This window comes from Apodemus sylvaticus, chromosome 5 (genome assembly GCF_947179515.1).
Source record: "Apodemus sylvaticus chromosome 5, mApoSyl1.1, whole genome shotgun sequence".
In the NCBI taxonomy this organism is placed as follows: Eukaryota; Metazoa; Chordata; class Mammalia; order Rodentia; family Muridae; genus Apodemus; species Apodemus sylvaticus.
In genome coordinates, this window is record NC_067476.1 from 85,629,924 (window position 1) to 85,646,376 (window position 16,453).

General features: G+C 42.7%; 2 protein-coding genes across 4 annotated transcripts in view; both read right to left on the minus strand.

The window, feature by feature from the left end:
• Nat10 (N-acetyltransferase 10) overlaps positions 1 to 10,438 on the minus strand; it is a 37,852-nt gene extending 27,414 nt beyond the window's left edge. The window contains exons 1-7 of one of the 3 annotated variants that reach the window (XM_052183107.1): positions 10,192 to 10,437; positions 8,901 to 8,964; positions 7,519 to 7,641; positions 7,016 to 7,107; positions 3,911 to 4,082; positions 2,587 to 2,709; positions 521 to 582 (exon numbers count right to left, since the gene is read on the minus strand). In XM_052183107.1, the coding sequence (XP_052039067.1) occupies positions 521 to 582; positions 2,587 to 2,709; positions 3,911 to 4,082; positions 7,016 to 7,107; positions 7,519 to 7,626 (557 nt within the window). In that variant the 5' untranslated portion in view covers positions 7,627 to 7,641; positions 8,901 to 8,964; positions 10,192 to 10,437. Of the gene's footprint in view, positions 1 to 520; positions 583 to 2,586; positions 2,710 to 3,910; positions 4,083 to 7,015; positions 7,108 to 7,518; positions 7,642 to 8,900; positions 8,965 to 10,191 lie in introns of all 3 variants that reach the window. The other 2 variants (XR_007977907.1, XM_052183106.1) reach the window with 2 other exon arrangements.
• A 3,786-nt stretch (positions 10,439 to 14,224) lies between these two features.
• Positions 14,225 to 16,453, minus strand: part of Caprin1 (cell cycle associated protein 1) — a 31,984-nt gene continuing 29,755 nt past the window's right edge. Inside the window, exon 19 of the mRNA XM_052183109.1 lies at positions 14,225 to 16,057. Coding sequence (XP_052039069.1) covers positions 15,993 to 16,057 — 65 coding nt within the window. The 3' untranslated portion in view covers positions 14,225 to 15,992. The remainder of the gene's footprint in view (positions 16,058 to 16,453) is intronic.

Genomic DNA, 16,453 nt, shown 5'->3' on the forward strand with positions numbered 1-16,453 from the left:
TGAGGAACTGGATCCTGAGGGTAGCAGCACTACTCTTGTCAACATCCCTTGGACAGAAGAGTAGACTAAGAGCCAAAGAAAAGAGCGACACTACCAAAGCCAGCCAAGCCAGCAGCAAGGCTAAGTCCATGATCCCTGCCCCAGCCTGGAGCCCTCTCTACCCAGTTGGTTTCACAGGCTGCTGCTAGCAGGATCTCACCGCTAGCAGGATCTCACCGCTAGCAGGATCTCACCGCTAGCAGGATCTCACCGCTAGCAGGATCTCACCGCTAGCTGGATCTCACTGCTAGCAGGATCTCACTGCTAGCTGGATGCAGTCTTGTTACTCTAGTACTCTGGAAGGAGAGACAGGTTTGTAAGTTTAAGGCTAATTGGAACAACACAGTAAAAACCTGTCTAAAAGGTTATGAAAGTCTGAACTACATCCCTCTGATACAACAGCAAACTTGCTGGATCCAAGATAAAAACATTTCTCCCATTCTGATTCCCTGCAACTGCAAAAACCAGACTTTAGACCTACCTCTCATTAAATCTTCCTACCACGTCCTGATGGGCCTCGGTTCTGTACCTGGAATGCACATCCTAAGAAAACAAGACAACATCCATTGACAAAATCTTCTAAAAGCAACATAAACATTACACTAGACGACATTAGCAAACCCTAGAGAATAAGCCCACCTCTTCCCTGTGTGCTGCATCAGACACCAAGTGGGCGGTCTCCACCCCAAACTGCCCCTCACCTACCACTGATCTTTTCCACAGTTCATCCAGCACCGTACATAACTCGGCTAATGTACGTGCCAACTAGTATGCCAGACACATGTGTGTGCACTGGTTAACTCACAAGAATTCTGTTCTCACAAAACTTATGGTCTAACAGCAAAAGACAAATAAGTGTTGCAAACAAAACATACAGTGTGGTGACAGCAAATGAGACGTGTACTTGAGGTGGCCAGGGAAGACCTTTCAGAGATGAGCGCAGACTGGGAGGATAAGCAGGCAGCAAGTCCAGGAGATGGGGTGAATAAATAACTAACATGGGCCCAACGTCATCTATGCATTCACTCAGAAGTATCTAATGAGTGCTTTGTACATACCAGAGGAATACAACTAGGTCCCTGTTCCACAACTAGCAGAGGTCACACAAAATACAAATAATGTCAGAGAGCTGTTAAGTGCTTTGAAGAAACACAACTGTGGTTTGAATAAGAATGGGTTCCAGAGGCCCACATATTTGAAAGCTTAGTTGTCCCAGGCTAATTTTATGTCAACATGACCAAGTTAGGGTATTCAGAAAGGAGGGAGCCTCAGGTGAAGAAAAACAAAAGCGTCAATCAAGATGGAGCTACAATATAAGCAAGCCTGTGGGGCATTTTCTTAATTAGTGATTAATGTGGGAGGGCCCAGCCCATTATGGATGGAGCCACCTCTGGAATGGTGGTCCTGGGTTCTATAAGAAAGCAGGCTGAACCAACCAGAAGGAGTAAGTCAGTAAGCAGCACTCCTCCATGGCCTCTGCTGCAGCTCCTGCCACCAGGTTCCTGTCCTGGATGAGCTCTTGCCCTGACTTCCTCTGACAATGAACAGTGATGTGGAAATGTAAGCCAAATAAACTCTTTTCTCCCCAACTTGCTTTTAGTCACTGGGTTTGATCACAGGAACAGTAACCCTGATTAGGACATTTGTCATCAGGCAGTGACATGATTTAAGGAGGATTAGTAGGTGTGGAAGAAGTATGTCACTTTGAGGCTTCAAAAGCCCACCCTAGGCCCAGCCTGTCTCTGCCTACAGGATGAGAGCTCTCAGCTCTCTCTCCAGCACCACGCAGGCTGCTGTGCTAGCATGCTCTCCATCACACCCACCCCTGAAACTGTGAGCAAGGCCGGGTTTGATGCTTTTATAAGAGTTGTCTACGTCATGGTGTCACCTCACTCACAATACAACAGTGACTAAGACAACAATGCAGATGAAGGAGTGACAGATGGAGCTGCCTCATTTGAAAAGGGTAAGGGCCAGGGCCAGTGCAGCCCATTCCTGAGGCACGAGTTTGAAGGTGGCTCATAGAGCACTGAGCTGGCAATCCCTGCGGAGCTGGTGGTCAATGGAGCCCCACTTCTTGCTATGTCTTGTTTGGGAAGGGGGCTATCTCTCCTCATAGTTTAAATTCTTCCAGCTTTAAAGTATAACTGGAAGCCATTACTTTGTTTTCCCCCAGAAGATGAGGGCCAGTAAGGAAATCTGCACAGTCCCTCTAAATGACATAGGGATTTAGCTCCAAGCTTGTGGTGGTACACACCTACAATTCCAGCACTGAGGGGGCTAGAACCTGGGAAGCTAGAGTTCAAAGCCAGCCCTGGCTGTAAAGTAAGGTCCTGTACCACCACAAAACAAACACAAAAAGGCTGCATGGCATCTCAGACCTCACCAGCGTAGAACGCTAACTTCCTGAAAGCAAGCATGGCTCTCAGAAACCTCTCCTCCCAAGTGGAGAGGCAACCTGCCTGCTGTGCAGACTGCTCATGGAAGGTGCTAGCTCACTACAGCCAAAGCAGCTGGCTGTGCTTTAGGCCTGAGCGGCGCTCTTACCATAGTCATCGTGTACAGCTGCTTAAGCGAGTTCACGGTCCGTAGGAGGATGACCACCAATCCACCACCTTCTACTGTTTCTACAGTTCTGGCCAACAAGTTCGGAGTTAATGCTTCAAAATCCTAGAAGAAATCAGATCTTAGAAAGGCTTGTAACACAGACAGCACCTCCAGGCTGCCTAACCAAGAGGCAGTGGAACAGCAACAAGAGCTCCAGAGCACAAGCCCCAAACTGCACCTCTCACACCTGCCCGCCCACCAGCAAACAAGGGTAGCACAGGAAGCAGCCCATCCATCCCTGGCGTACAAGAAGATCTGGTATTATAATCTATAGGTGCAAAGCAAGTCTTCTAAATTCCACTGATCTCTATGCAATTTCAGAAGCATCTTACTTGCCTTTTCTGGACTATTTCTAGACAACCTGAAAAAACTAGACTGTACAACATGGGGCACCTTGGCACAAAGGTACCAGCATCCGAATGACTGGTAAAAGCTGGTACAGGACACTGGGGCAGGATGTTCTTTCGAGCTCCCCAGCAGAGCAACTTAATAGAGAAGCAGAAATTAAAACTAAAAACTCCTTTTCTTGAGGCCCAGTCTCATTTTTAACTTATATTTCATAAGATATATTTTCTATTTTACCCAATTATAGTCATAGTACATATGTGAATGTAACATGCACATTTAAGAATGTAGACTTGTGCACAGACATCTTGTCTGTTGAAAGGAGTGTCACAGATATCAAATAAAGTCAGATACCATATAACATCCACTAGAACTAAGAAATATGTTTGATTAAGTAGTCTGACAAGAAAATAAGTATCAATGGTGAATTTCACCAAGCTGTACTAAGGAAAGTATGTGGTTCTTTAAGGCCAGAATGGGGAGGGGGGTCACTTATCTACTCAGAAGAGAGTAAGAGTGATATCCAAGTCAGGGCTGTATAATTGCCACCAGGGCTCAGGGGCTGGGAGTCTTAGTTCCAGCAAGGCTGGGATACTAGGGTGACTCCAAGTGCTTGTGGACTGTAGTTTGTTTGATGAAGGCTAGGCTGGTCTCAAACAATTCTCCTGTCTCTGCACACAGCGCTGGCCCCGCCCAGAACGTTCTACATCAGGCTCGGTGGGCGGGGACCGCGGGGGTTGGCCCTCTACTTTCTGCTGCTATATCTAGTCAAGTGAAGAAAAAAATCTTCTCTAGGGTGAGGAACCCAGTTTACTTCTCAAAATGGCCAAGTCTTCCGTGATAGTGCTTTGGGGTGGGTTACTCACATGTGACCTTCTCCCCTTCTTGTGCTCACTCTACGGGGAAAGGAGACACCCACCTGAAGGACACACATGCCAAAAGTATTGCCCAGAATCTTGTGGGTTTCATTGTAGTAGCAGTAGCGAATGTTTGTGGCTGCTATGAAAAGCTCAAAGGGGTCATCTTGCTTTAAGTTCAAGGTCCCACTCTTTATTTTCTTCTGTAGCTGCCGCATTCTCTTCTTCCGATGACTGTAATACCATCATCCCAAGAAAGGTAATTAACAGGGGTAGAAGAGGCACAGTGATCCTCAGACCTGCAGAGCTAGTGGGGACTTAGAAGGGCAAGCGTGATAGTGCTGTCTGCTTCACTTTAAGGGGTAAGGAAAGTAGAGGAACACTGGGATGTGCTGGTTAAGGAGACAGGCTTTGCCAACATGACAACCTGAGTCCAAACCCTAGCACCCTTGAAAAGGTAGGGAGAACCAACACCATGAATTGTCCTTTGACCTACACCTACACACACACACACACACACACACACACACACATACTCACTCTCTCTCTCTCTCTCTCTCTCTCTCTCTCTCTCTCTCTCTCCCTCCTTCCCTCCCTCACAAACATTCTCTCTCACACACACAGACACACATACACGGACACACAAACGTTAACTACTCACTATTCGCTGTGACCTTCAGCAGACCACTTTAAAGATGGGAAACAGGGCCAGGGAAGCCTCATATCTAGCTACAAGTGAAGCTTAAAACTAAACTTAGATGCTTCATTACCTTAAGTCTAAAACCAATGTTCCCACCACTGTGCTGCTCCCCAAAGGACCTGGGGAAAAGGGGGCGGGGGGCTGGCAGGCTACTATACTCATGTTTCCTAGTCATAAGCATATCCTCTCAGCCCTAGCTGAGGAAAAGTGAACCACTGTTTTCAAATTTAATAGCTAGAACTAAGGCATTCCTTTGTGGGCCTCTACTTCCTGTGTGAACTGCGGCCCACAGACTCTTGTTTCTGGCTCCTCCCTTAAGTCCTCTTTCTTTCACGGTGGTATTGTGAAAAATCAAGACTCGAGGAAGGCAGGGAAAAAAGTCACAGAGAGATTCCCCACCCTCCTGCAGGCTTAGAGACAGTGTCTCAACTCTATGCCACCCAAACTCTCGTTAAAATCCTCCCTCCCCGGTTCCTGAGAGCCTGCACTGTATTACACACAAGAGCCACTACCATGAAGACTGTGGCCACAGGATAATTTAAAAAAAAATGATACCAGGTGGGTTACACTTGAAAAGAAAATCTTCCCAGAATCCGAGTTATCTGACTCCATACAATCCCATACTTACCAATCCAAAAACTAGAGTCAAGGTACCACAAACAAAATTCTAACCTACATAGCTGATCTCACTATCAATCAGCTGAAAATGCATGGGGAGGCCTGAAAGATGGCCCAATGATTAAGAGCAGCCATGCTCGTGTGGAGGGACATGAGATTCCAGAGGAAGCAAAGAAACAATTCCAGAAGGTTGTTGTCTGTCTCCCACACACATGCTGCGGCACTGCGCACCTATACTCCAACACCTCATCTTGCTCTCCCCTCACCACAGGCATATGCAATATGATTTTAAAAGAAAATCAGGAGATAGAGAGGCAGGTGGAACTTGAGTTTAAGGCCAGCCTGGTCTACAGAGCAAGTTCCAGGACAGCCAGAACTACATACACACACACACAAAAAAACAGTCTCAAAACAGATGGTCAGACAGACAGACAGATATGGAAAAATGGATAATGAAAGAAAACATCTAACAAAACAGGCTTATTGCCTGGACAGGAAAAGAAAAGGTAATCAATCACACTACACTAGAAGAAAGTCTGATTGAGAAGTGCTAGAGAAAACTTGAAAGGGACAGACACAGGAAACAAGGGATGTCAATAGCTGACGTCGGGGGTAGAAATGGCAGCCTCAGCAGAGGAGCAGCAGGGAGACTTGGCACAGTACAGGTGAGGCCCAAAAGGAGAACATTAGGTACTAGGGAGCTAAGGTAGGGAGTGGCCTGAGAAACTGCACAGGAGTCATGAAAGAAGGTTCCTCAGAGGGGTCCACAGAGTGGATTATCTACCAACGAGTATTGTCCACCTCATCTCAAACTCCTTCAGAGTTAGAGGAGAGTTACCAGTTTCCACATGACTATGACTAACTGTCTTAATATGTGATGCCCCAAGAATTTTGGGAGAAAGACTGACTTTCATATGGTTGGCCTTACACTTAAAACTCAGTATGTTTCCGCCAGAGACGGGGGGCGGGGGGGGGGGGGGGGGGGGGGGGCAAGTAAGCTAGTTTATCATGAGGAAGCACAGATCTGCAGAGATGAGAGGTGACCAAGACACAGGTGCACTCTGGCCCCAGACTACCTGCCCTAACAGAGCTGAAACCTTGACTCCTCTACCCTGAATTATCCTTTATATTTCCAAGCAATCACAAGGTACCTATGGGTGTTTGCTTTGGAGTTCCCCTGAAAATCTTCCTCCAAGATATAGTTATGCGTGTGCCCATACCTATGTGAATACACACGCACAGGCACACATCTATGGAGCACGGGACATACATGTGCAGAGGCGTGCATTTATGAAGGCCAGAGAGCACTGGACTCCTTGGAACTCCTTGGAACTCCAAGCTATCTGCAGGCAGCCCAGTTTAAGACATGGCTGCTGGGTTCTAAACTACAGTCCTTATTATTGCACAGTAAGTACTCTTAGTCACTGAGCCATCTCTCCAGTCCTGACACCAGAAGTCTTGACTATTATAGCTTATGTAACTCAGTGGGAAAGCAGACATAAAGTACTGTGGCCAATACCCAGAAACACAAACCAAAGAGAGAGGATGGGCAGTAAAAATCATCATCTGTCTCGTAATGGTGAACTGGTTAGAAGCTCTAAAGAGAAGAAAGGGAGAAGCACTGTTATTGGAAGGATCAATTCTCTAGGAATGTCTATGAGCTCAAGGCATCATGATCTCGGAAGTATAAGGAAGGGATGGCTAGGAAGTACAAAGGCTTCTGTTCTAAGGGTAAACAGTGGCCTGAACAATACAAATAATACTCAAGTACAGTCGAGGGATTTTCTCCCTGAATTTAGTACGAAGTATGAATTGAAAATTGGATGTGACATCCAAAGCCCAAGCTTACCTGCTAAATCCCAGCTCTTTCTTATAACACCACAGGACCGAGGGCCGAGCCTTCACAGTTGCTTTGGACAACATATGATGAAGAATAACCACCTGACAAGAAAGAGAAAAAAAAAAAAAATCACAAAACCTCAGAGTCAAAGACAACATAAGGAATGCCAGGCTCAAGACCTTATTTAAAGCACATAGAAAATAACCAGCAAGGAAAACACCTAAGGTCACAGTAATAACCAAGGGGGAACTAGGAGCTAGGTCACATATGCTTAACCTTGAGGCCAAGCTATCACTGCAGGATTCTAAAGATACTGGCTCCTCTACTCATGAATCTAAATACTGAGAATTTACCATTTCTAAGTACTGAACAAATGTCCCCACTACACAGTCCACCAGCAAAGAGATCACAATGGCTCTGTGGACTAAAACCTTAAAAGGTCTAGATAACCCACCAATTGATTGGCACGGGACACAAAACCACTGAGGAAGCATTTACTAGGTCTTTCTTACCTGATCTTTTCCTCGATCCCCAACTACAACAAAAAGAGACCTCTGCCGCTCAGCTACGCCATTCTCAATGAGAATTCGAATTCGGTTATCCACCTTCTTCCGATGCATGGTGAAAAACTATCACTAACACAGAAATAAAGAAGACATGATGATCCAAATACTAGAAAAGCTTCTGTATTACATCCAAGTAAGCGGCACCGGCTGGCTGCCCTATGTGGGAGCTGTGCTGGCCCGTTTGCAGTCCCGATTACAAAAAAATTATAAAACCTGAATCTTCAAACAACACCAAAGGAAAGACATCGATCTCAGTTTTATAATCTGGAAACTAGAGGGGTGAAACTTTCTTAAGCAGGAAAGTCAGCAGAAAAGTGTACTTCGTATCTCCATCAAGTAGTTAAGAAAAATTAGGGGAGGCACAAGCAGGATGATTTCTGTGAGTTGGAGGTCAATCTGGCGTACCTAATGAATTTCAGGACAGCCAGGGCTACTGAGAGAAAGAACTTGTCTCAGAAGAAAAAAAGAAAAAGAAAATCAGGACGACATGGTAAAAGTAAATAAATAAAACTAAGAAGGATTAAAATATATAATGGTATCGCTATAGACCCCAAAGAATAGCAAGACAAGAAACCTTAACAGAATCTGATGTATCCCAGGCTGGCCTTGAACTAACTATATTGTCCAAGATGACCATAAACTTCTGATCCTCTAGTCTCCACTTACTAGGAGATTACAGGGGACTGCTCAAATTATAGGTATATATCACCACAACAAGGTTTTATGCTACGCTGGGAATCAAACCTCGGGCCTCGTGCATGCTGGGCAAGCAAGCCGTCTGCCATTTGAGCGACATTCCCCGCCCTATAGATACCATTCTGTACACATACATAACACAGAGTGGGGAAAAGGGAAAAACTTCAACAACAAAAAATGAAGCTTCTGAATAGCAGGAATTTTTTTATTTTGACATTTTTCTTTTATGGTTTTGTTTCTTTAAAATTCACATGTGTAGTAAAATGGCTCAGCAGGGAAAGGTTCTTGTTGCTAAGCCTAATGACCTGAATTTGACCCTCAGAATCCATATGGGCAAAAGGAAAGAACTTCTAGGCAGTGGTTGTGTGTACAAGCAGTTCCAGGAGGGAGATAAGGTGGGAAGACAGATTTCTAAAAGTTCTTCTCTGTCCCCACACAACATACCACACACACAATTAAAACATAATGAAAAAAAATTTTAATTCACATGTTACTTATAAAATGAGAGAAAACAAATATCTCTGATTCAATGTGTTTCTCTGGGTGAGAAGCCACACTAATGGCTCTATAAAGGTGATTTTAAAAAGTAGTATATGGATTATTGGGTATACAGTAGTACAATATTTGCCTACCTGTGGAGGAACCCTAGACTCAATTTCTCCAGCATCCAGTAAAATACAAATGTTATCTAATTACCTGTAACAAATAGGCCAAAGGAATGTCAAGAAATACAATCACACTCCCACTGTATCAGAGTACAGGCTATGTGATTTTACAATTCAGGAACCTGTTGTACTCTAAACATAACCTCCTTCTCTAAACATGGGCTTTAACAGGTCTTAATATAAAACACTATCACAATAAATGGCCCCTGTTTAAAAAGGAAAAGCCATACAAGGAATTGAGTATCCCAAGGCTTTGATGAAACAAACAGGCTTTACACTCTGACCTACCCAATCCAAAGCAGTTCAGTTTGTAAGCTTTATGTTGCGAGCCACATAAACACCTACAAAACTGAATGAACGCCTAATTGTTAAAGAGTTTAACTTAATTGTTAAAGAGTCTAGCTTTTGTTATAGTAGGAGAGTCTTAGAATTAATTAACAGGCAAGACCCCTGACTACAAGCTTTAATTCTAAAAAGTACTTTTAAAAATAAATGAAATACAACTATACACAAACAAAAATTAATGGCCAGAGTGAGGAATCTGATAATGATCTAAGATTACTGGTGGCAAAAAGCGACTAATAGATAAGGAAGACATTGCTGGAAATAGGAAACAAAATTAATTGTATTCTGGTTGTTGTTGTTTGCTTTGTTTTCTTAAACAGTCTCACTACGCAGACCAGGCTGGTCTCGAGCTCCAAATACTCCGGCCTCCGGCTTCCATGCGCTGGGATTAAAGGTATGTACCACCACAACCTGATAAGCAAATCATTTTCATTCAGCTGTATCCGTTCCTGTACTCACAGCACCCGATACCAAGCATCACGAGGTGCATTGTCAAATGTCCCGAATGAAGACAGCTAGAGTACAACTAAATGGACATTTAGTAGTACTGCGGCATTTAAGAGCAGAATATCCGAGATTACACCGCGTTAGTTCAAAGCCTATTAAGTGCTGCGAGGAACCGAGTTTCTCGGAAAAGAGTGTTGACACTCACCCACTCTCTCAGCGAGAGGTGTGGAATAGAGAGAGTAGTGAAGAGCCAAGCACCCGGAAAGCGTGGCCATGAGAGGCCAGCCCCGTGTGTCTAAGTATCCGGACCAGGAATGTCTTGTCTGTTGGTCAGTCCAGACGAAAAGGAGTCCGAAGATGCCGGCACTAGCCCGTACAGAAGCGTCCGTCCTCGAGCCAGCCCTAGGGGCCCGTAAAACACCCAAACGCACACCACAACAACCGACTCAGACCTTCTAAAGAGTACCTGTGTCCGGGTTCCAGCCGACCCCAGGCAGCCGCACAACTGAAGCACGTCAGGACACCAAGTTGTTTCGCAGGCAGTCTTGCTGGAGAAAATGCGCACAGCTGAGCTCGCCTGGGTGCAGAAGCTGCACGTGAACCCGCTTAAGCGGCAGAAAGCACGTGGCCAATAGCTCAAAGGGAGGGGACCGCTACAGTTATGCGACCTTCCTGATGTGGGATCTACCATGGCTTCGACGCTTAGTGATGACGTAAGAACCATGGCACGGATGTCTTTGCTACGCCCGCGCACTAACTTCCGGGCGCCATTGAAGTGGAGCAGTTCGCCATTTGCGGCCAGTAACCTATGGCAAGCGGAAGTAATCGTTTAGATATCCGGGTGTCCCGGAGCTAGCGTTAGCCACCCGAACTCGTCCATTGCAGCTGTTATGGAGCGCCTCTATATCAGGGTTACACGAGGCAATAACTGTAGGTGCTGTTTTATTGACCCCCTACTTTTAAATAGCATGAAACGAGGCCAGTAACTGTTTTATTCATCATACTTGAACTTCAATTCCACAGCAGTCTGATACTTTACAGGGCTTTTTTGGTGGTTTTGGTTTTTAGAAACAGGGTTTCTCTGTGTAGCCTGGCTGCCCTGGAACTCACTCTTGTAAACCAGGCTGGCCTTGAAGTCAGAAATCCGCCTGCCTCTGCCTCCCAAGTGCTGAGATTAAAGGCGTGCACCACCACTGCCCGGCTTGCAGGTTTTTAGACTCAGGCCATGTGTTCTAAAAACCCAACATTGGGTCTCAAGGCTCCTCCAACCACACCCACAAGGATTATCCCCAAGTATTCCTGCCTTCTTTTAACACAAGGCACGTGAAATTGGTTCACCCCACATTCTTGGGAACCACAAGTTCTGATATCTAAAACGGAATTCCTTCCCCAAATTTATGCACCAACATTAATATCAATCTAGGTTTCAATGTACTTAAATCTTCACGATGCCAAGCAATATTCTACATCACCAATAGAGCCCAAGATTTAATACTAAAGTTGTAAATGCCCTTAATACAACTTCCAGTACTTTACGTTGTAGTGAGCAGAGAAGTCCTATACGGTGATCACACAAACAAAACCCAAAACTTAGAAATAATGACCCTTGAGAATATTCGACTTTTAAAAAAGCAACCAAGATAGGAAGAGAACAGTGAGTGGAAATAGGCTAGCCATTTCTGCTTAAGTAGCCCAGATATGGAATTTTGGTTGTAATGAAAAGGCCACTGGAATGTTGGGGACAGAAATGTGCTGATTCCCTTAGTCACTGCAGAATCTAACACCAATGTCAGTGTAAAGGCAGGGACAACTGCCATGAGATAGTGTAGTCAGATTTAGAATGATAAAGTGGGGCAGGGGAAGGGTAGCCACAGGGCTAGATGGCTGAGCTGGTCCATGCTGTGGAAGCATGATTTTACTTACGGCCTAAAGCATATAGACATCAAAGACAGCTTTTAACTTACTGCCCACTGCCCCTATCAAGCAGTTGGTACAAAATACTCTACTTTAGAACACCAAATGTTTGAGAGAAGATGGGTATGCGAATGTAACTGCACACCTGCAGGTTAGAGGGTATCTTTTGGAGATAATTCTCTTCTTCGACCTTTGTCCCAGGAGTCAGAACTCTGGTCAGGGATGAATTCAAGAGATGATACTTGCTGAGCCATTTCACTGGCCTAACATTCATGTACTTTAGTGTGAGTTTTGAATTTGAGGGGCTTAGGACAAAAAAACTATAAATATTCTGAACAGTGAGTCTGGATGGATTAGATCACCTGGATTACATAAAACCAGAGATAAAACCATCAATGAAGGCTTACAGACCAGCACAGAATGGGTACTCAGAGGTGACAGGGAATCTGAAATCCTTTCACTACTTCCAATTTAACACTTCAATTTTTGCTGCCAAGAATAATGCACCTTCTAGATTCCATTGACCCATAAACTTTTCTTCTCAACACTGCAGTGAAAGTCTTTTAAATGGCAGTTTTATTGGATGACCCACTATCCCAACCGCCACCCCCAAACAATATACACACTATTTTAAAGCCTTCAGTATCTTCCAAATGTTGAGACAAAATCTAAACATGGAAGAAAGCCGTCCTTTCCAGTTTTCACAGCCAGATCTTAAAACAGGAGTCACTGGAACATAGGCCTTATCCAGTTTACTCCTCATCGTAATGTTAACTGAACTATCTTTCAGTGAAGTCTTTCCTAATCATACTGACTAGGTCATATATTTATCATTAACCACACTGTTGAACCATGCCACTTACTACACACATTTGGGTGGCTCCACTGTCTTGAGTGGTAATTTTGTCACTACTGAATAATTACCACTGGGCATAATGCCTGGCAAGAGATACCCAAATGTGCTAATAAATTTCAGGCTGTCTCCCTAAAGAAATATAGCATTTAGAGGAAATTAATACTTACAAATATACCGAACCCTGACTTTTAAGTACATCAGAGATCTTACCACTTTTAATGCCGATAGTGAAGGACCAAGGCTATGCAGGACACTGGTTAAGCTTCACAACAGGTTATTAATGTACAGTGCTCCTAGTACCAAAATTTACAGTAGTCTAGCTTTCTTTTTTTTCTTAAAAAGACCAGACCCAGAATCATTTCTTCTCTCTCAAGGACCACTTAAAGGAGTTTTCCTTAGGGTGTATGCAACTCACAGGCTTTGCTCAAGGACTATAAATAATCACATTTTAATCTAATGAAATACCGTAACAGTTTCTATGTTTTTCCAGAACATTTATATATTCAAAATAGTAAAGGCAAAGCTTAATTTACTTTTACTGTTAATTTATACTCGATAAAACTAAGAGTACTTAATAACTCAAGTGGGATACAGGTTCAGAGCTTATTTGAAATGAAGGGTATGATCAGCCTAAGCTACATTTACCCCATTTTTCTTCAGTAAATGTACCTGAAAATTTAACAAATTGCCTGTCACATATGTGAAGCTGCTCAACTATATTCTGCACTTAGAAACTGGTTGTCTGCCAAGCACCTTAGTGAACGAACCTGAGAATAAGCACATTTCATGTCTCCTTGAAGTCTCTATACGATGGCATCATTTAGGTGCATATATATGTATACATATAGAGACAAAAGAACTGTAGAAGGTAATTTACTACAATTATTGGAAGGTCATGTATTTAGTATCAAGTTACAATGATCAAAAGAAGAGAAAGGATGAAAAAACTCATCTCTTTTTAGGAATATTAAGGCCCTGGTAATAAAATGGCCCTAAGCAAAAGTAATCAATGGCATGCTACCTTTAAGTGGGAGGGGGAAAAGCATTTCATTATACATTTGGTATCTATACATACTATTAACTGTGCATGTACAAAATATTATAGTCTTACTACACTGAGAGACATGTAGGACCAGCATACACACTTGACCAAACAAAAAAGGTCTTCTACATCTAGACAAGCATTTGCATATTATACAAGATACTGAGTAACACTCAGATCTTAACCAAACTACTGTAGTAGTTTTCTGTCCAGTGAGATTGCTTTTAAAATAGCCTGAATTGAGACATTAAAAAATTAGGTGCACTAGAACTGCAATGTAGAATACCTAATTTTATGTTGATGTTGAAAGGAATAGCAACTTAAAAGGTAAAGAGGTTAAGCTACAAACACCCTTTACACATTTTGCCCTACACTTTGGGTAGAAGCCTGAAACGTAGATGTTCTTGGCAATCACTTCAGAACTCAAATTCAATACTGAACTTATTTTCTTCAATTTTGCTGTCTTAAAATCATAAAATTATATTCTACATGTATAATACACCATCTAAAGATTATCCAGCAAGCCACAAACTATTTATCCATCCCAAAAAATACAACTAACATATGGTTGTGGTACATCCCAGGCAGTTGTCATTTAAAGCACACAAGTGTAGGTGCTAGCAAAATATTCTTGGCAAAAGTAAACAGATAACCCTTCCAATATGATGTACCATAACCACACATGAGAAAAGTCAAGAACTTATTTTATTTATTTTAAAATAAACATTAGAAGCTTCCCCATTATCCACCACCCTACAAAACTTTTGAATGTGGAATGTTCAACAGCCTAAGCAGTTTTAGTAGGCTACAAAACCAGTAAAACCTCCAGTTGTCTAATGATGAGTATCTGAGAATAATTGTTGAATAGCTGATTACCGGCTTGGGAAAAAAATGTTTGCAAAAGGCTAAAAGTAAAATTTAATTTCTGTACAGAAAATAACATTAACTTAGTAAGTAGCCTTTGCTTTAACAAGTGGAATGAATTCTCCATGACGTAAAATGGAATGGGATAAGCAGCACTCAGTTCATAGGCACACAGAGCTAGTGCTCAAACTGTTAGCACAAATTCCAACTCAGAACACTGCTAGCCTTTCCATCTCCAAACTGTATAATCTCTATGCACCTAAGGCAAAGAATCAACACTTTAACGTAAGTGTCTCCTTGAGAAAAGGAGAGAATTCAATTAGGGTTAAATTAGACAAAAGATAAATGAAAATACTTCAGAAACAGCTACTAGACATAACCACAAAGTCTGTGACACTAAAAACGCATGAGGTCATTCACTTTAGCTGCTAGCTGTTGAACACCAGTGTTTCAAGATACAACTTTTAGAAACATGTTTTATTTGTTTTGCTTATACCATCAAAACTGAAACTACTGCCTGTCGTTTCCCTAAAACAGGGAAATGAATCTAAAACACAGACTGGTGCTTTTCCAAAGATAGCAATTTAAAAGGGTGATAGCAGCAGGCATTTGATATCTTTTTCTTTAAGAACTTTCAGGCTGCAGGAGAAAAACATGTGACCAAAAGTGTTATGATTATCCATCCATTAGATTTTCATCAGTACCTATTACCAATTTGAGTAACAATACAGCAAGATCCAAGGATTAGTGATGACAATGCAATTATCCTGAGGAATGACAAACAGGACCAATCCTCATGTAAGTCATTGTTCAGAGAAAGTGTTAAAAGATATCTGAATAGTTCACACATTGAGCACATAAGCGGCCCATCCAGATTATACCCCATATTTGATGCATATTTTCCAGAAGAGCCAATCAAAGCCTGATTTGCATTTTGGCTTTGTCTTACACAGTATCCACTACTAAAGAGCAATTTACATGTGTTTTTAATCACAGTCGTTTGGCCAGAAGATTAGTGAGTGCTGTGTCAAGGCTGGTAGCCAGCCTCACTTGTGAGATTACGGACCCGTGCATAATTTGGTATGCTTTTAATCTGTTGGTGCTCCAATTTAATGGGAAAAGCTGTGAATGCAGTTATTTGCTAAACCACACTCCACTCCTTCCATCTTCCTTTCCAGGAAAATGCTTTAACTTCAATTACCACTGAAATAATTCTAGGGCTGATTGTAGTTTATCCAATGTCAAAAAGTCAATCTTGCATTTTTTTTCCAAGCCACTTCAACTAACTATGGAGATACTATCACTCCATAAGTATATAATGTTTTACTCCTAAGCAAGGGTGAGGAATCTGAGTATCGTGTGCAAGGCTCAAGATGACGCTTAGGACAGAACATGCAGAATAAAAATAGTTTCCTTCCATATCCAGGTAATATAAAGCTGACAATTGCAGTCCTGTCTTTATGGGATGAAAACAGTCCCTTTACAATAAGTTTCCTGAAAGGGAGAACAAATAGATAATAACTCTTCTGGTAACATATTATGGTACACTGGCCAGTGTGTTTTGGCGATTAACATAATCCTGTGTGTCACATTAATTCACTTGCTGAGTGTTCATTTGCGGCATCCCTCTGTTGGGTCTTGGGGGCCCTCCACGACCTAGAAGACAAAAATGGCATTTGATTTTTCTTTCAAGTATTATTTGTTTTGCCTTCAAGCAGACTTTCATCTGAAGTCAAGAAGCATGTGGTAGCTTGTCAGCATATTATTAGGCTTAAGAGGCCAATTCTTCAGTGTTCAAGTTTCACCTGTCCTTGGAGTTGTCATGTGCAAATTTGCTCATGTTCTCTAGGCTAAAAGAAGAGTAGAGCTAATGGAGTATTCCACCAGTACTCATTCATTCATTCATTCAACAAGTATTTATTGAGTGCCTACTATGTGCCAGGCACTGTCATGAGGCGTTGGGAATAGATACAGCAGTGAAGACAGACAAGGTACCTGCTCTCATGGAGCTTACATTCTAATGTACACACTAGCTTACATTTCAATAGTAAG